This window comes from Panthera pardus, unplaced genomic scaffold (genome assembly GCF_024362965.1).
Source record: "Panthera pardus isolate Hobbes unplaced genomic scaffold, ASM2436296v1 HiC_scaffold_10, whole genome shotgun sequence".
In the NCBI taxonomy this organism is placed as follows: Eukaryota; Metazoa; Chordata; class Mammalia; order Carnivora; family Felidae; genus Panthera; species Panthera pardus.
Genome location: NW_026526655.1, coordinates 9,309,794 through 9,330,765, shown reverse-complemented (window position 1 = coordinate 9,330,765; position 20,972 = coordinate 9,309,794). Strand labels below are relative to the sequence as shown.

General features: G+C 43.5%; 1 protein-coding gene across 1 annotated transcript in view; it reads right to left on the bottom strand.

The window, feature by feature from the left end:
- Window positions 1–256: 256 nt before the first annotated feature.
- SLC16A14 (solute carrier family 16 member 14) overlaps window positions 257–20,972 on the bottom strand; it is a 33,882-nt gene continuing 13,166 nt past the window's right edge. Inside the window, exons 3-5 of the mRNA XM_019445661.2 lie at window positions 16,954–17,097; window positions 10,668–11,645; window positions 257–3,540 (exon numbers count right to left, since the gene is read on the bottom strand). Coding sequence (XP_019301206.1) covers window positions 3,389–3,540; window positions 10,668–11,645; window positions 16,954–17,097 — 1,274 coding nt within the window. The 3' untranslated portion in view covers window positions 257–3,388. The remainder of the gene's footprint in view (window positions 3,541–10,667; window positions 11,646–16,953; window positions 17,098–20,972) is intronic.

Below are 20,972 nucleotides of genomic sequence, written 5' to 3'. Positions count from 1 at the left end.
TGAAGCTTATTTAAGATTCTCTCTCTCTCTCCCTCTGCACATCTCCCCACGCGCTCTCTCTCTCTCTCTCTCTCTTGCTTGCTCTCTAAAATAAAATAAATAAAAATAATTTTGGATACAAGTTTTAAATTGAGACAGCATTATGTGGATGAGGAACAAAGTCATACCCATACCGGTTCCCAAACCTCCCTCCCCAGAGCTGACCTCTGTTGGTGTTTTCTTACATTTCCTTCCAGAAATGTTCTATATATACATATACAAGCCATATGAATAATGTTTATTTGGTATTAACAAAAACATAATTGGGAGCACATTAAACATATTTTATCTCGCCTTTTTCTGTTAGCAATATATCTTGCATAAGGTTTTCTAATTTTATAGATGGGGCTTTTTAAAAAAAATAGTTGCATAAATACCACACTTTATTTTACAGTTCCCTATTGATGGACATTCAAATTGTTTCCAGTCTTTTCTATAACAAACAACAACTCAAAAGTCTTTGTTCATTTGTAGGAAAAGTTTTTAGAAATGCAATTGCTAGATTAAAAGGCATATACATTTCAGATTTAATAGCTGTGCCTGGCATTTCTTTTTTTTTTTTTTTTTAATGTTTTATTTATTCTTGGCAGAGAGAGAGAGCATAAGCGAGGGAGGGGCAGAGAGAGAGAGGGAGACACAGATTCAGAAGCAGGCTCCAGGCTCTGAGCTGTCAGCACAGAGCCCGACGCAGGGCTCGAACTCACAGACCGCAAGATCATGACCTGAGCCGAAGTCAGAAGCTCAACCAACTGAGCCACCCAGGCACCCCATGGGCTTGGCATTTCCAACGACCACCTTATGTGATTCTCTCCAGGTGGTTCTATGACCACATCTAGAGAAAAAACTGTTCCAGGGGAAAGAACCAAACAGATGGTCATCAGTTACATTTTAGGACTTTACCCCGCTAAAGCCAAGACAATAGAGATTTTACATAAAAACACAATGACCATCTTTAAAGAGGACAAAATTTATTTCATCTTATGTAAATAAAAGTCGCTTGGATATGTGTGTGTGGGGGGGGAACACTATAAAGCACGTGGTATAAATATACAATGAACCATTTATAATATTGTCAACTGTGAATAATAACATAGTTTAAACAGGAAGTGTTAATATGTTTGCTGTAATTCTTCATGGCATTCTCTTTTATTCTGTTGTCCACATGAACGCTGCAAGCAGGTTTTACTGTTTTTGTAAAATGGGAACTTCTGATTTGGTAGAAATCACCCTTCCACAAATGCAGAAAGTCAACGAACAGCTGTATGAACTGCACCTCAGCGGGTCTAACTCGGGTGTAACGAAAGCCGGGGAACTGGATAAAAAGTTCATGTTTATGATGCACAGCCAGCAGTGTGAACATCAAAATGCATGGTCCATAGCACCATTCAAAATACTGAACACCGCCTCTTGTTAATTTGGTGTTGTCCGAACATGAAAGTAATGGAAGGCTTGTAGTCAGTTTTAAAACAAGTTTTGTTTTGTTTTTTTCTCAATCTAGTTATCTGATATTACAGTAAATACATATAGAGAGATAGAGCATTGCCTCAGGATTTAAGAATACCTTTATCAAAATAGACAGCTGGATTCTTAAACAGCAGCCAAAGCTGTAATGATAACAAATAGGTCGTTGTGTTGAACCAAATGAAGTATGCATGCAATTTATTATCTATAACAATTTACAGGCGATTCTTGAGTCATTAGAGGTAATATTGAGTGTGCATACTAACTATGCTTTTGTTTCTCCTTTCCATTAGCTGCCTTTTATTATTATTGTGATTTTGGTGGTCCCTTTAATCACACAACTCCTCCCACGAGACATCGGAACAGGAAATAATGGAGACAAAGCAAAAAGGAAATTTGTCCCCGTAATCCCTTGTCAACAGCTCTGAAGCGTTTGGTGGAGGAAAAACCTGAAACTATTGGCTAAAACGAAACTTGGGGTAACATTCTGTGATTCCAATTGTTAGTACTGTCCCTGCTTCTAATTACCAAGGATAACAGAATGGTCTGTGCTCACTTTAGATAAATTTGACCCAAGACATTGGGCAATGATATTAAAGGATTTTTACGTGTGTGAGGAGCAAATTGTAAGTAGAAATTTACACTGTTCTAAAATATGTGTAAACAAATAAGGCGGCCAGAAATTTCAAAATCTGGGAAGAACATTCTGTAGTCCGAAAACTGTTCTGGCTTAGAAAAATAAACATCTCAGATAAAGGAAGAGCATTATTTGATGTCATGGACCACAGTTATCTTTTGTGCACGAAATCAGTCAAGAGAACTATTTTTGGAACCTCGACGAGCTCAGGCAAATGAACTGTCTCCCTAACAAGAGACTCTGGAGAAGGGCTACTGGTTAGCACTACTCCATTGTCGGGTGCACAGACATCTAGACTAAGGGAATTCTGTTTATGAACCTCACAATTTGATAGTCTCACATTTTGGATTAGTAACACACTTTAAAAATGATTAACTGCCAGCTTTAGATACCAGCCAGCAATTACTTCTCTGCTTGATTTATTGGGTGGGAGAAATCCAGAAATTTTTTTTTTATAAACCCCAGATCATGCCCCCAAAACGAAGAGGCCAATGATATGAATAAAAGTGCTTGAATCATAGCCCTTGATTCAATGTTTGTGTGACAAATACGACCTCTCACTAAGGAAATCATTATTATTTATCTACGTTTTGTCTTAAGGTTCAGTTTATAGCTAGATATTGAATTAGGATTGACGGCAGATGATTTTCTTAGAGGAAGATTTAGAAACCGTACTCCCCAGCTGCAGGATTCTTTCATAAAAATATAAACTGTGTTTCTCTGATTGTACTAAAGGTATTACTTTTGAAATTAGAGCCTGCTTTTCACTAGTAGATCAACAGCTCCCTGTAACAAGTTCTGAAACCTAGTTATACTCTTGTGCTTGAAACCCAGTCCTCTGTAAGCTTTCCAAAAGCATTTGGTTAATTTCCATCTTACAAAGAGTAGTTGAGTTGAAAAGATTTTATTCCCCATGTTTGTTTCAAAAGCTGTAGCTAAAACCTTAGTCCCAGGGGATGATGAGAGAGAATAGTTTTTGTAAGGGCATTTCTACCGACTATTTAATAGGGTGTCTTCGAAGGACATTGTCTTCTCTAAGACATATGCAGGCTTTAATACCTCCCAGCATTGCTTCTCCCCAAACGGAAAGGCAGTGCTGCTTTCGAACGAAGTCACGACTATGGCATTTACAAATGACAGTGCCAGTTACCATCCAAAGCCCTTCCCCACAATGTCACAGGCTCCTCACAGCAATCATGTGAGGTAGGTGTGGGTACCACAGAGAAATCTTACGGGCAACATAACATGACGCTAAACACGTGTGCCATCCATGTATTTTTTTCTGGATTGTTCGATAATTTGAATACACGGTTGAATAAGTAAAAAGAGTATTCCTACCATGTAGAGTAAGCCACATATATAGAAGGAAAAATCATATTTTTCTGTGATGTCATAGATCCAACCTGCAAAACCAAAAAAAGAATATACTCAGTGTAACATAGCTGATGAAAGTCAAGAACACAATTACTGCTCCTATAAATATTTCTATAAGGATTTAGTTATAGGTCATGTAATACCCCAAACATTTCATTTAGCCATTTTTTAAACATTTTTTTTGAATGTTTATTTTTGAGAGAGAGAGAGAGAGAGAGAGAGAGACAGAGCATGAACAGGGGAGGGGCAGAGAAAGAGGGAGACACAGAATCTGAAGCAGGTTCCAGGCTCTGAGCTGTCAGCACAGAGCCCGACGTGGGGCTCGAACCCACAAGCCGTGAAATCATGACCCAAGCAGAAATCGGACACTTCACCGACTGAGTCACCCAGGTGCCCTTCATTTAGCTATTTTTAAGCCCAGGCTACACAAGCCAGAGTTCTCGGTGCCGGGGAACGGCAGGCATTTTTCTCTAAGCTGCTAGGGCACCTTACAAAGTACTCAAGGCCTGGAAACAGTGGCTGGCTGACCCTTGGGAGGATGTGATGTGCAGCTCTCAGGCTCTCTCAGGCTGGCACAAAGCCAGCAGTTGAAAAGTGAACCCAATGATTTTCTTTTTTTCACAAATATAACCACCAATCTTTTCTCAAACTTTCAAAACCCTTCTGAAGGAGTTTCTGGTGTATACCAAAAAAGGCCGAGACATTTGAACCTTCATTCACTGTGGAGTGTTTGAGAGTAAACATCTATTCTATAAAGAATACAAGTTTCCATGTTTTATAAATTCATACTTACAGCTATAAAACTTTAATATATATATTATATAACTATATGTTATATATATATGTGTGTATATATGTGTATATATATGTATAATATATATGTGTGTGTATATATATGTGTGTGTATATATATATATGTGACTAGATTTTCAGTTTTTAAGAAATCATACTTTAATATTATAATCTAAAGCTTTCATACGCTCATCATACTAGGCACTCTGTAAAATGCTATTATAGTTCATGGATTCTAAGACACCATGAATTGCATGATGCATCATTATCTTATGTAGCAATAAGAAAGAAATATCCTTGTCAGTTGAAATATGACCCAATGTCCCAGGGCTTTGTAAAATGTATTCCAATTTCAGAAATGTTAAAATGTGGAAGAAAAAAAAAAAAGGTCTCAGAAACTATGAAACACAGTTACACCCCAGTGATTAAATCTAAGAATCAGTCACACGTCATGGTCCCATGACATGCAAACCATGCAAGCTAAGAGGATTAAACCATCCACAAGAATTTCATTTATGGTAAAAACGTAAATTTTGAACATTCACTTTTTTTTCAGACGCACACGTACATTAGCAAAGACATAAGGAAGATAGAAATGACTTAATGATGAAAGGGTGTACTTTGTGACCACCTTTCAAAGCTATCTTTTCAAAACTATCTGGCAAATGAATGCATAAACCAACTAAACCTTCTCCCACCCACAAATAGCTACACAAAAGCAACTGCTCAATACGTCAAGCAGTGCTTCTGACTTCCTGGCTCTTGTCTTTATCTCTTCATTCATTGTATCTCCTGCATAATGAATACGACCCCATGAGTCAAGGTAGTCATAAGGAAAAGCAAACACTTCACAGCATGAAACATTGATACATTGTAACCACTCAAAAGCGGTGGGCTCCGATATACTTTACAAGTTAACCAACTTTTTTGAGTTTGTTCTTTGATATAAACACACGAAAGAAGAAAATACCGGGCTCTTGAGATGTAGCTTAGTAAAATGCTCTCAGGTTTTCTTAATTTCTGATCCGAGACAAGAGGAACAAGGGAAGACTGAACATATACCCCAGAGACAGACGTGACTTCCAACGGAATCAGAAGGGACTCTGACACGGACAGGTGAATGAGACCGCACCCAACTTGGCTCTGTGTTACCGCCTGACACCTGTGTGCCACTGTGACCTATGAAGGGCCTGCTTGCAGATAACGCGGTGCCCTGTCCCTACAAACGGAGTATGTGACAGGACCATCTACAAGCTACAGTTAAAAACAATCGGTAAAAACATAAATGAGGTTCCCATACTCCACTCATCCCCTATGAATGGTGACCATGTCATTTCAATGGGTAAATCTGTGCTTTTCATATGACCGAGTGACAGGGTAGAAAGAATGACCAATGCCTGACAGCTGGAACGAGGTGACCCATCCCTGCTGCTGAACATGGGTCTCAGAAACAGGACGAGATCTTAACTGATTGGAAAATCAATTTGTATGCAGATCAGACTATTTACTTCCTTTACTTTTTTGTTTGAAGGGGTTGAAATAAGTTCCCAGGGCTCTGTGATGTGGCCCCTAGCTCCCCTGTAGCCCCAAGCTTAACCACGAGCACAAGCCACACTCAAGTTTTTATAGTTTCTTATTTATTTATTTAATTATCTTTTGAGAGAGAGAGAGAGAGAGAGCCAGCGCATGCACATGCATGCAAGCAGCGGAGGGGCAGAGAGAAAGAGGGAGAGAGAGAGAGTCCCAAGCAGGCTCCACACTGTCAGCGCAAAGCCCGATGCAGGGGCTCGAACCCACGAACTGTAAGATCACGGCCTGAGCTGAAATCAAGAGTTGGACACTTAACCCACTGAGCCACCTGGGAGCCCCAATCTTTAGGATTTATTTTTAAATGACCCTGGCTCCTGCGGTTTCTCTTTGGCGTGGGTTTTAACATTTCTGCCACTTTGAATTTAATCCATCCCTGCGTCAGATGCAAAGCAGGTCAGGAGAGACAGGGCTTTGCCACGTGCCTTGATCCTCAACACGCAGGGACGTAACCCTGCAGAGAAACGATGTTTCTGACAAGCTGCCCACCTCATTCATCCTTCACCACCTCTCCCTACAGGTCTGATCTCGGTTCCTCGGTTTGGAGACTGGCATCTTCGGCAACCTTGATTCAACCAATTCAAATCAACAGCTTCCAGGTAAAGTCTGGTTCCCTATTAAGTTGCATTCACTGTTCACTGGAGTCTGTCAAATGAGGAATGATAGATGTTTTTCTTATTTATTAAATAGGTGTTCCCAGCTTTTGATGAAAAACACTGTTAATTGCTATATTTTAGGCAAACAGAGGACGTATGTGTGTGCAGATTCTTAGTCAAATCTGATGGCCACGTTTTGCTATATTTTACATTGGAAACTTCTAGAAAAGTATCTACTATTATTACATCTTTCAAAGAGATGAACTGAATGCCCAACAACGCTAGAAATGAATGAGATCAAAAAGTTCATGTTGCTAAATGCCAGGGCTGAAATGTCTGTTCAATATCTTATTGTATATTTTTCTCCTAAATGGAACTGTGTGATTGTCTAACCTGCTACTAAATGGTACCAGATTTTTTAATGCCAGTAGAAATCACTTTGGCAAATGGGAAACATATTCATTTCTGAACCCACTAAAAGAGAAAAAAGTAATGTGAACAATAATGTTTCCTGTAGCAAACCAAGCTCAGTAATAATTTCTAGCCCACCTTGAATTTCTAGCAAGAATTTCATGTGGTAATTTGGTTACTCATATTGCCAGTTGCTTCTGAACTATGATACACAGAAGACTAGGCTTCCATCCCATTGCGATGTTGGCTCCTTGGCCTGGAAAGTTAATGGATTAAATAAACACAGTGCAATTAGCCAATGATGTTGTCAGCATTCCTTAGTGCATGAGTTTGGTGCAAGATGAAGAAACAAACAAAAAGAAAGAAAATCCCCTTCAGTTGGTGGCCTAGAGACGCACAGCAGAACATTGATTTTACAGTCCCCAGGGCAGCCTTTGACATCCATTCATAGATGATTCTTAATCATTAATGCAGCGGTTTTTACCATCCGTGGTGGGAACCTTGAAGCAGGCAGAGATAACACATGACGATTTGAGGGTTGGGTACAACTCCCTGCTCTGGTTCTAATTTCTTTCTATTCCACTCCAAAAAGTGCCTTAGAATGCAAATCAGTGAGAAGGACGTGACCATGAGAATGGGATAAAGAAAGTATGCTGGCCAACTTTGGTGCTTTAGTTAACGTTGATCATGAATTGCATGTGCCACACCTCACAGCTGTGTTGTGTTGCTACTGAAATCTGGCAGATCAGTATAAAAATAACCCCAGACTGACCATTAGAAGCAGAAAGTACGTGGGGCACCCGGGTGGCTCAGTCGGCTAAGCGTCCGACTTTGGCTCAGGTCATGATCTCACCGTTCGTGGGTTCGAGCCCCATGTCGGGCTCTGGGGTGACAGCTCGGAGCCCGGAGCCTGCTTCGGATTCTGTGTCTCGCTCTCTCTCTGCCCCTATCCCGCTTGTGCTCTGTCTCTCAAAAATAAATAAATGTAAAAAAAAAATTTTTGTTTAAATAATAAAAAAAAAAAAAGAAGCAGAAAGTACACCTGGATCGTGAAAAGAACCGTCAACGACAGATTCCATTTCCAAATACAATATATCTGAAGAACTTTCAACAAGAGAGTGGGTGAGCCACTGATAATATCCCCATCCCTTTAATGGATATTTCGGTTTAACATCTCTAGGAAGTATCATTGGTTGCCTGATCCAACCCCCAATCTCAATTCTTTTCTCCTTTCCTTCCTCTACTACAGAGGCTAGAAAGCAAAATACAGTTCCCTCGAAGCTTGGACTGGCTGTGTGACACAGTTCTGGCCGGTCAGATGGAAATGGAAGTCTGCTGAAACCGAGCCTTTCTTCCCATCCTCCTCCTTATTATAAATGAAGATGTAGGGGCTTCAGCTGCAGCTGTCATTGTGCAGCCATGAGGCAATTAGCATAAGGAAAAGGCCAGAAGGATCTTGGAGACGCTGTCCCTATACCATCCAGTATCTCTGAATTACAGATTTCTGATTATGCGACACAACTAAATCTCTGTTTAAGCTACCATTGGTGGGGTGCTCCCTTACAGCCAACTGCATCCCCGAGAGGAAATTCTGCATGAGATCCCTGAGCAAGTTCTAGCTTTTCAGCTACCAGTTTGGTTTGCTACACTGCCTGTTAATCACTGTTACCTAGAAATGCTGCACCCGCGTGTCTGTGTATGGACAGAGAACGGGAGCAGCCCCCCATGTAGCCGGTAGGTTTCCTAAACTGAGTCTTGGGTCTTAAACCTTTACCAGCCAGTGCTATCAGCTGTCTGGGCAAAAATCCATGATTTCTTGAATTTCACATTCTGTGGGGGACTTGAAAATGAATGTGTTGACACAAGCCTTCTGCCAGTGGGGTCGTAGGATAGGATATGACTGTATGATCCCTAGAGAGACTAGGAAGGAAAGGGCGGGGAGGGCTTTGTCCTGCAGCCATGGGGTTCTTTGGTAGAGGTATTCCTGCAGAGGATATGAGAATAAAGGGCCAGGAGGGGCCAGGCAAGCAGGGGGTGGGGGCACCCGAACGGGTGAGGCTCTACCAAGTCAGTTGAAATCACTGCACAAAAGCTCTGGCAGCTTTGACGACAGCTACCGGCCCTGACCTCGCAGCCCTGTCAGCCACCTCTAGGTGGCACCTATGTGTTGTTGTCTGGCCCCAGCCCCTGCCACACTATGTGGGCTCCTGCCTCCAATTCTTTGGACAGAGAGTTGACTTCGTCACCTTCGCCCAGTACCTGGCCTCTTGGGGGCTGAGTCTACCTGCTGATACGTTTTCCACAAACAACAGGTTCGGAGAGATCCCCGGCTGCCCTAGGACTCCTGAGCACCCGTGATTTCTGGTACACCCACTGCAGGAAGCAAGTTCCTCACTGAACTCAGGTGAACACGTGGGAGAGAGCTGGCCCCGGATGTTGTCAACTGGTGGCCTCTGGGCCTCTGGCCGGCAGAATGCCCCAAGTCTCCCCAGCTGCTCACGTCCTAGTCCCTGGAACCCGTGAATGTTACCTTACGTGGCAAAAGAGACTTGGCAGATGGGATTGAGTTAAGGATCTCGCGACGGGGATTATCCTGGACTGTCCAGCAGAGCCGATGCAACCCAAGTGAAGGAAGGAAGCAGGAGAGTCAGAATCAGAGGAAGATGAGAAGCTGCGTCGCCGGCTTAGAAGGTGCAGGAAGGGGCTAAGAACCACAACTGCAGGCAGTCTCCAGAAGCTGCCACGGGGGAAAAAAATGGGTGCCTCCACGCAGCTTCCAGAAAGAAGGCGGTTCCGCGGCCACCTTGCCTGTAGCCCGCTGGGATCCAATTTAGCCTTCTGACCCCTACAGCTATAAGGTAGTAAGTCTGTAATGTTTTAACCCCGTAAGTCCATGGCAGTTATCAGAGCAGCAACAAGAAACTGCTACCGGGCGAGACCCAGCTCCTTGGTGTGTCCCATGGGACCTACGCGCAGTATCTTAAACATCCGGAAATGTCACGATAATGACGCTTACCATGATGAGCAGCCCATAATGAACCTAATTGTGGAAGCACTACGTCATACACCCGAAACTAATATAATGTTGTGTGTCAGCGATACTTCAATTAAAATAAAATAGGGGTGTCTGGGTGGCTCCGTTGGTTAAGCGTCCAACTCTCGATTTCGACTCAGGTCATGGTCTCACGGTTGTGAGATGGAACCTGGCGTCGGGCTCCACACTGGGCACGGAGCCTGCTTGGGATTCTCTCTCTCTCTCTCTCTCTCTCTCTCTCCACCTCTCCCCTGCTCATGCTCTCTCTCTCTCTCAAAAAAAAAATTATTAAATTTAATTAAGACAAATCTGGAAACGTCACCTAAGAGCTCAAGTCCTAGTTTTCCTTTGGAAACAGCAGCGGCAGCAACAACACTAACGATAGAGGATCTGGCAACAGTTTTCCAAATTTCTTGGTGACCGCGATCAGCTGGAGGTGGGCGGAGGCTGCCTCCTCCAGATGGGGTAGGGCTTCTGCGCGATTCCACTGCCCACTTAGCTTTACTAGCCCGGCCGCTTATCTTGCGGATACGGATCGAAAGTTCATCTCATTCTACCTGAAAGAAGGACCGTTACCTTGCTAACGTTTACAAATGAGAAGCTGGGGGGCCCAGAACGGGAAGAAAAAGACGCACGTGCACAAACGGGAACTTCTTTCTTGGACTTCAAAACACAAATGAGAACACACCCAGCTCTCTACATGTGCTCGAAGCTCTTAAAACCTCTCATGGTTTACCTGCAAACGGTGGCCCGAGCAGCGCGGAAATGCCATTGGCACAGATGATGATGCCGTAGGCGTTGGCCAGGTGCTCGATCCCAACCAAGTCTTCAGTCACTACGGGCATCAGGGAGAAATAACCACTGGAAAACCCTATCAGGGCGCAGATGACCGCCAGGCCGGCGTACGTGTGCACCAGCGGCAGGATGAAAATACTGAGGACGAGGGTGAAGTTGGCCATCAGGAAGACATTCCAGACGCTGATGCAAGGTAAGTCGGCCACAACGCCCAGGATCACTTTTGCAAAGATATGCACTATTGCTATAATTGAGGTCAGAGGGAAAACATCGTTTTGCTCGGATAAATTATACAAATTGACTATTTCTGGGAGGTGGATAAAGGGGACGACAAAGCTGCTGTAGGCAAACAGAGCCCAGAAAACGAAGGCGACAAACATCCGATTAGTGAAGAGCGAGGCTGCTCCAAAATAGCCCGAGTACCAGGCTCGGAAGCCCTTCTTGACTCTCCTGGTCAGCTGGCTCGCCGTCTTCAGGACCCGAAAGGCGCCCATGTTCTGGCCGTGCCCTGCCTTCTCTTGGCCCGCCTGGGCGGGGAGGTCCCCGAGGGTCTCCTCGTTCCTGGGCCCGCCACCCTTCTCTTCTGCTCCGTCCAACTGTCCGCTTGACTTGGATCCAGGGGACTGAGCCGGGACCACCTGTGGATCCTTCCCTCCACCGTCGTCGTTGAGCTCCTTCCCAGGAGAGAGGGGCCTCATGAGCGCCCCGCAAACACACAAGTTCAAGGACACAGCGCCTTGGATGAACATCGCGTTCCGCCAACCGTACTCCGCGCACAGGTACTTGAGCAAAACCGTCATGAGGAAGGTGCCAAACCCCGTCCCGGTGGTGCTGAGGCCCTGGGCAAGGGCGCGTCTCTTCTGAAAGTACCTTCCCACCATGACCACAGCCGGCAGGTAGGCCATCCCACTTCCAAAGCCTGCGCGGGTTGGACGGGGAGAAAAAGCACACAGCGCCACGTAAGTGACCGTCTCCAGACCTTGCAGCATTTCATTATCATAGTCTCTATACTATTCGGTTTTACTTTTTTCTTTTTTTTTTAATGTTTATTTATTTTGGAGAGAGACAGAGACAGAGTGTGAGCAGGGGAGGGGCAGAGAGAGAGGGAGACACAGAATCCGAAGCAGGCTCCAGGCTCCGAGCTGTCAGCACAGAGCCCGACACGGGGCTTGAACTCGCAAACCGCAAGATCGTGACCTGAGCCGAAGTCGGGCGCTTAACCGACTGAGGCACCCGGGCGCCCCTCTATGCTATTTTTTTTTACACAAAGAAAGAATGATGTTCGTAACAAAGAAGCTCAGTGGGTAAGCCCGGAGCGGGTCATCCGTGGAAGTTTCTAGTCCCTCATTTCCCTATGTGGCTTTGCAGCACAGCTTACTCCAATAATGAAGTAAGCCAGCATGCTCACATCAGAAGATCCGAACGGACGCAGGCATGAAGAGATGGGTGACTGAACAAATAAATGGATGCCAAGGGCCCTGCTGTCAGCGCTAATTGCACTAAGTACCCGGGAAAGTATTTATGTACCAGCAGCCGCAGAGCAATTCCAGGCAATTTGGAGAAGCCTCAGAAATGGGTCCATTTGTTCACAAATGTATAAGAAGAATAAAAGGAATGTACCCATAAATACACCCAGCTACCGGACGTCAGAACCACAGAATACTTACTTGTATCTCTGATTTTTACTGCTATCTTTCTCAGAAAACTGGAACAGTTTGTGTTTCCATTGACCAAATTAAAATGCTGGTGGTGGAGACTGTGTGTGTTGGGGGCGGGGGGATAAGAGCACTGGGCTTTCTACTCGCTCTTGCTACAAACCTAAAACGGCTCTAAAAAGTGAATTTGATTTTAAAAAATGAAATGAAATGAAACAAAATGCTGGCCAGGAGGTGGTGGTTTGCATTCTTAACTTATAGGTGCAGCGGAAACCACAAAAGCCACTTCAATGACCACGGGGCGCCATATATGGGGCTAATGCGCCATAATGCTTAAGACGTCCTGACATGAGAATGGCGGCATGATAGTACGAAAGAGACTTTGGCAGATGTCGCTCCCCAGAGCTGAAGTCTCCTTAGTTCAGCGTCGTCTAATAGTTTCAGAATTACCTGAACTTAAAAGAAGACCAGAGCAGTCATGTACGCAAATACAATACGAACTACCATTAACTGAGAGCCAACAGTGGGCCAGTTGCTTTATAGGCTTTATTTGATTTGGTTTTCACAATAACCTGGAAATTAGCTGTGGTGTTGCCTCCCCCATCTGCCCCCCCCCCTTTTTTTTTTTGAGGGAGAAAGAGAGAGAGTGAGCCGGGGAGGGGCAGAGAGAGGGGGAGATTCTCAAGCGTCCTCCCTGCTCGGAGCAGGGCTTGACGTGGGGCTCAATCCCACGACCCCGGGATCACGACCTGAGCCCAAATCAAGGGTCAGATGCTCAACCGACTGAGCCACCCAGGCACCCCTGCTTCAGCCTGAGTTTCTAAAACCAGCCTCAAGAAGCCACCTGCCCCCTTTATTTACCTGAGAGCAGTGATATTTATAGCAACTGTCAGAAGGCAATGATCTTCAACGGTCTTCAGGTGGACACCCTTGTTTTAAAAACAATCAAGCTGGGGCGCGTGGGTGGCTCAGTCGGTCAAGCGTCTTGATCTTGGCTCAGGTCCTGATCTCACAGTTCGTGGGAGAGAGCTCCATGTCAGGCTCTGTGCTGATAGCACGGAGCCTGCTTGGGACTCTCTCTCTGTCCCTCCCCTGCTCATGCTTGCTCTCTCTCTCTCTCTCTCAAAAATAAATAAATAAACTTAAAAAAAAAAAAAGAACAATTAAGCTAGCTTCCAACTGATTCCCAGAAGTAGGAACAGGTCCCCAAGCCCCCTTGCAAGCCTCCATGAGGGTAATAATAATTTGCATTATGTGAGAAATGAGCAGGAAGAAAATGGCTATCCTTAATTTTGAACTAAACTCTAGATTAATCTTTATGATGTTTAAGTCCACAAACAAAACACCCAGAATCTGCCATATCCTAATATTCAAAGAGGCAGAGAAAAATATCCAATAGTCCATAAACACAATTCCTCCTCCCCCTGACTGTAAAGCAAAGCCTGCATATATCATTTTGTGTGCAAATATTTTAGTATAAATCTCTAAATAGAAGAATTCTTTAACCAGCTTAATCTGAAAAAAAATGAAGAATTTCTTTTTTTCTTTTTTCCTTTTTTTAATGTTTATTTTTGAGAAAGAGACAATGCAAGTGGGGGAGGGGCAGAGAGAGAGGGAGACACAGAATCGGAAGCAGGCTCCAGGCTCCGAGCTGTCAGCACAGAGGGGCTCAAACTCACGAGCCGTGAGATCATTACCTGAGCCAAAGTCGGACGCTCAACAGACTGAGCCACCCAGGCAGCCCCGAAATGAAGAATTTCTTGCTGTCATGACATATCCAGAAAGTGTTTGAATTTCTAATTGTCTCAGAAATGACTACATTTTCTTTAAAAACTTGTTTACCTAACCAGGGTCCAAATAAGGCCCACACAGTGCTATTTGTTGGCACGAATTTTAAGCCTCTTGAAATTTCTCTGGTTTTTCCTTGAAATTTATTTGTTGAGAGAACTGGGTCATTTGTCCTGTGAAATTTGTCATAGTCTGGATTTTGCTGAGAGCACAAAGCAAGTTTAATTTTTTTTAAATGGATTTGTTTCTGACAATAGCTAGCATCCTAAATTTAATGTGGTTATGGATTTCTAAACACCAGCAGAATCAAATGATTAATAGGAAGAGAACGGAAGTACCTAAGCATAAGCCCTAATTCTACGTCGGTGTACATAACAGACAATCTCATGTGTGAGGGAAAAAAACCTCCAGGCCCAACGTTGCAAATATCTATTTCCCTGTTATGCTATCCATGCCGTTAACAGCATCCTCCCCTTTCCTAAGGTGGCTTTGCCATCGGTAACGGGCAGGGGTATTCCATAAGCTTATAGGACAGGCCTTACCCAGGACAGGGATATGTGGCTCGAGCCCAAGGGTCCAGCAAGGCCCTGCTAACGTTCAGACCTGGGCAGGGCCCTGGAACAATTCTCTACCACACTCAAGTTCAGAGGAGGGGCTACAGCCCTACCAACAGGGTAGAGGAAAGAGGCCCAGAAGGGGAGAGAAAATCCTGTGGTCCTGGGTCAGTGTGCATAGGGGAAAACGTGTCTTCAGGAGACAGACCTAAGAAAATGGGGCACTGGTAAACTGAAGACATGTATCCAGACTCCCCCTGCTGAATAAGGTTGCTCGGACAGACATTATTTTTCTGCCTAATAGGATATTCCTACATGGTTTTAATTGTTTATGTGTTCAGAAAAAGAGAGAGATACAAAGAAATCTGTCTCAAATACTTTTTAGAATGAAGGATAGCGAACATAAATTGTAATGACAGCCCAGGGTTTTACATATATATATATATATATATATATATATATATATATATATAAGCTAACTGATTTAGCAGGATTTTCTAGTTAAGTATAGTTAGATATGTATTTGTGGGTGAGGTGGATACATTTATTTTCAGGGACTTTCTTTGGGTGTTTCCTGTATAAAAAGTGGGAGCCATAGAGTGCTCAAGATACACTTTCTTTCATTAGCCTCCTGATTTTCCCTCTACTTCTTTAGACCCAGAAATATTTGTTGAATATGTAAGTGAATGAAGAAGGGAATGAATGAATGTGGCAACAATATTATTTGAAGGTCAAAAAGCAATTACCTGCAAGAAATAAAGTTCATTTAAACAAAGAACCTAATCCTAGAAATCTCTGAATGATGAGAATGAACTCAAGTCCCAGTTTTTAGGATCAAGTCCTAGTCTGTATAACCAAATACCAGCACATCAAGTTACAGGGGCCCCATATGTCTGCCCGGAGACCCCAGTGTGGCTCCTTGATCTCAGCAGGTGTGTTTATTTCCTCACCTATAGTATCAGAATCCCAGTGCTGGCTCTATTCATTGGACCGTTTGGGGGAAAGTTGCTAAACTACTCAGGGAAAACATCTTAAGTTGTTCTTTCAGAGCTGTTACCAAGTCCTTCAGATCAGTGGTTTTCAAACTACGCTTGGAAGGACACGGAGATGCTTTATGCAGATTGATGTAACTGACAGAGAACCAGCCTGCCAACTTATTTGGAGGGTAGGTTTTTGTGTTCAGGTCTCCTGCTATCATAAAGCAGGCACTTAAGCTTATACTATAATAAAGATGTTGCATTCTATACAACAATTACACATTAGCTAACACCTACTGAGGACTCTATTTTGTGGCAAATGCTGTGCCAAGTGCTTTCTACAGATTATCTCAATCATTTCAATAATCCTGTAAACCCAGCACTCTTCCTTATCCCATTTAGCAGATAAGTAAACTGAGGCATAAGCAGGTTAAGTGATTTGCCCAAAGTCACACAGATAATAAGTGGGGGGGGAAAAAAAAACAAAGCAAAACTTCCAAATTCTAATGTGTAACTCTTCTTCCAACACTGTCATCAAGGTGTCATTTATCAGGATTGAAGCTCTGTACTCAAAAAGGAAAGGCAGGCTAGATCTGGTTCACTGCAATAGAATTGTACAAGAAACTACTCATCTGTTGCAAATTCTGCTACCTGTTGATAAAGGAAATTACGGCCGGGAATGTGTTTTGCAGAACGGATATGCAAACCACGTTGCCTACTGGCCAATTCTTACCTATTCACTGGGCAGTGACACTCTCTGCTCTGGACTTGCTTCTCAGAGTCTCTACATATCTGTGGATTTTGTTGCTAATTTCACTCATTTGAAAGGGGCGGAAGGAGAAAATAATTATCCGATGATTCATGCTCCATTCTGCAGTTATTAAGTGAGACTGTGTTATTAATTCTCTCCATATTTGGTCTGTTCACCTATGTGAATTATTTTGAATTGTATTATCACCTTCCCTTTCCTATTCCTCATAAGAAAGAAGACTGGCAACTTAGAACCAATCATGGGAAATTTAATGAGATTCTAATAGGAAGGCCAAGTGCGCTCATTAGGTTGTTTTTCCACACTCAAGGCATATTTAATATCTTATATTAAAAAGTGTTTCCTGGCGTATACGGTGGGGTGGGGGGGGAGGAGACAGAAGGACACAATATTTCAATGGGTCTCTTTTCTCCATAACTATTCATTGCCAAAATGCCCAACAGATATATTTAAAATCGAGTTTAAAAAAGATCACTATGCTTACCAGCTGTCACTCCAAAGGTGATAAAGAGATAATGCACGTTTGCTGCATAGGCACTCAATACCCAGCCGAGGGAGTTCACCAGCCCTCCAATTATTGCGGTCCGGCGACACCCACAGGTGTTAATAAACAAGCCAATGAAAGGTCCTGTCGTGGAACATTGAAAAGGGAATTGACATTGAAAAGGGAATTGACATTGAAAAGGGAATTGACATTGAAAGGGAATTGACCGATGGTGTTTTACATTCCTGCTCTCTTAATCAATCCTCACTTGAAGACAAAGACTACAACATTACTAGGGCTGTTAAATACAAAGAACCAACCCCCCCCCCATTGCTTTATATGCAAAAGGCTTTGCATATGCAAAGTGGGTGTCGGTAACCGCATTGGTTCATGAAACCAAGGTTCTAGGTTTTGAAGGAAGACAGACCTGAAATAGACAAATAAGTTAGTTCATTCTCTGGTCCACAACAGAGGTAAGGTCCTAAACTAGTGGTCTATGGGCTTATTCAGCCTGTGGATGCATTTTTAAAATCCAGAACATAGTTTAGGGAGGCCTGGGTGGCTCAGTCTGTTAAGCGTCTGACTCTTGGTTTTGGCTCAGGTCAGGAGTTCAGGCCCAAGTCATTGGACTCCGTGCCGACAGTCTGCTTGAGATCCCGTCTCCCTCTCTCTCTCCGCCCCTCCCCTGCTTGCTCTCTCTCTCAAAATAAAAAAATAAAATAAACTTAAAAAAAATCCAGGGGCGCCTGGGTGGCTCAGTCGGTTGAGCGAACGACTTCGGCTCAGGTCACAGATCTCAGGATCTGTGAGTTCGAGCCCTGCGTCAGGCTCTGTGCTGACAGCTCAGAGCCTGGAGCCTGTTTCAGATTCTGTGTCTCCCTCTCTCTGACCCTCCCCCAATCATGCTCTGTCTCTCTCTGTCTCAAAAATAAATAAACGTTAAAAAAAAAAAAATCCAGAACGTAGTTTAAAAGATGTTTGGATCAGTTGTCAACATTTAAAAATTAAGAGCATTCACAACAAATCCAATGGCAACACAGAAGCCAGTAGCTTCCCACACAGCCAAGACAGCTGTGGCTGCTCCGTAGCTGTGTCCACACTTGACTTTGCCACTGTCACCACCCTTCCCGTCAGTCCTGTGCTTGGCCTCCTGCCCTCATTTATATTAGCTGTTATCTGAGTTTTTGACTCCAGCCCTAAGGGGGGTACAGGAAGGGGTTCCCAGTTCTCCCATGCTTCCAGCAAACAGCTGAGAGCTTGTGTTCATGAGGACACCCAGATGCAAACCACGTTGAAAAGAACTCATCGCTTCATAGTGTACTTCAGCCCCTGCCGACTCTCAGTCCCAGACCGGCCCCAGCAGGCTATGCATTTATGACACCGTGCAGAAGATTCAGGAAGACGCTTCCGTGCACAGCCGACGCCACGATCACAGCGATACTGTATCGAGCGACACATCCTTACTGCTTACTTTCTATTGACGCTCTAGCTTTTGTCGACCCCCTGTGTTTTCTTCCTGCTTTTGTGGTAACTGCTGATGTCGTGGTAACTGCTGATGTCGTGGTAACTGCTGATGTCACAGAAGCTTAATGCTTGCCTTGTGATCAGTGATTCCTTATCCAAAAAGCAATCTGTATTTTAGCTCTATGGTGTGAGGCTACATTCAATATTTGGTAAGATGGCACATTTTAAACATCATCTTACTTTTGATCATTATTACTTTTTACAGTTATGGAAACCTATATTCCAGTGGAAATATTTCAGGTTAAAAATTTGTTAAACTCGGGGCTCCTGGGTGGCTCAGTCGATTAAGCGTCCGACTTCAGCTCAGGTCATGAGCTCACAGCTGGTGGGTTCAAGTTCTGTGTCGGGCTCTGTGCTGACAGCTCGGAGCCTGGAGCCTGCATCGGATTCTGTGTCTTCCTCTCTCTCTGCCCCTCCCCTGTTTAGGCTCTGTCTCTCAAAAATAAATAAACATCACAAAAATTTAAAAAAATTTGTTGAACTCTAAGGAGCTTCCCCTTTTAGTCCAAACCAAAATAAAATTTTCCTTTAAACCTCTAACTATATTCATGTACATATTTGGATGCATAGTTTGCTAATGAATTTTTTTTGTCTAGTGGTTGTGAGAGGGCTTAATCCTAAAAATTATGAAGGTAATGATTTATTAATTTAATTAACTCTGGCACAATACAGGAAATAATCCAGTAGATAAGCCTCTTAGAATAAACTTAATGTAGTACATATATTTTATATAAAATAACCACACGGTATAAATAATATATAAACTAAACACACTGACATAAACATCTGAGGGAATTATTGGGGGCAATAATTCTGAAATTCAGAAGCCATAAGTTGAAGCTGTGTCTTTGATTTCTTCACGAATATTTTTATTTTTCTAAACTCACAGTCACTTCAGCACTCAAATCTCAGATAAGTGGATAAAAAAGAGAAAAAATGCACGATTCATCAGTCTGCTGTTAATAGGCCTTTTAAGCTATTAAAAGTATGTTCAGAGGGCGCCTGGGTGGTTCAGCTGGTTAAGTGACTTTGGCTCAGGTCGTGATCTCATGGTTCATGAGTTCAAGCCCCATGTTGGGCTCTGTGCTGACAGCTTGGAGCCTGGAGCCTGCTTCAGATTCTGTCTCCCTCTCTCTCTGCCCCACCCCCCCCTCGTGCTCTCTCTCTCTCTCAAATAAATAAACATTTAAAAGAAAAAAATTTTAAAGCATGTTCAGGAGTTCAGGAGCATGATCATATTTTGCATTTAACAGAAGGTCCCAGAAGCAAGTTTTTCTGTGATACTGCATGTTTATGGAACACGGCATTGAGAAAGCATTTGGGGAAAAAGAGGGCAGGGGAATTCCCAAGTAAGAGCAGGCAGTCCTGTGTGAAGGAATGTCCTATATCAAAAAGATAGAATTAATTGCTTTACTGATAAGGACAGTAAGTTGGTAACAGTGTCTGCCCCTTCAGTTCGTCTCTCTTGTGCCGGAGTTTAGTCCCATATGACTTGGCGATGGGCAAAGTCAGCCCCAGCAATGTTGTGATTCCTCCATGGTTACAAAACACAGATAAGTCAAAAAAAAAAAAAAAAAAAAAGGAAGTCAGACCCAAGCTTTCTGATTCCGTTCCATTTAAAACAAAAATTTTTTAAATCTTTATTTATTTTTGACAGAGAGACAGAGAGAGGGAGAGAGAGACAGAGTGCGAGCATGGGAGGGGGAGAGAGAGAGGGAGACACAGAATCCAAAGCAGAATCCAGGCTCTGAGCTGTCAGCACAGAGGCTGACATAAAGCTTGAACTCACAGACTGGGAGATCTTGACCCGAGCTGAAGTTGGACACTTTACCCACAGAGCCACCCAGGTGCCCCATGATTCCTTTCCATTTTCCAATGATTGCTGATGGCCAGTTGGAATCTCCAAGCTCAAATTACCATTTCACCGCAATGAAAAGAACTCCCTACATGGTCTAAGGACAAGGGGCAAAGGAGCTGGTGGGTCGTCTGGCTATGATTCCCATTGTTGTGGAGAAATTCAGTGTTCTGGGAATGAGATTCTACACAGTATCAGACTCTCCTCTTCAGAAGGAATCTGATTTTGGCCCATTTCCCATGTAATAAAGCTGCAGGGAACACAATGAGGAAGTCACAATTACTTGCCCATCCCTGCATCTCATAGGTTGGAAAAAGCTCAGGTGAGGAGAGAAACAATCTGAGGTGACCTTGGCATATAATCATGGATGAAAGTAGGTAATTCATTGAACTCCTGGCCTCTTGGGGTAACCCCTCCCTGCAATAGAGCATCCAGAGCCTCTGAATCAATAACACCCCGCCTTGGCTGAGCATTGGCGTCACTTAAGGGCTTTAAAAAAGACCTGATGTTTGGGTCCCCTCCCAAGAGGTTATGATTTAATGGTCTAGGTGCAGCGTGAGTGGCAGGGATTTTAAAGCTCTCCAGGGGGATCCAATGTGCAGTCAGGATTGACAACTGCTGCTCCAAATCTACTTAGCAA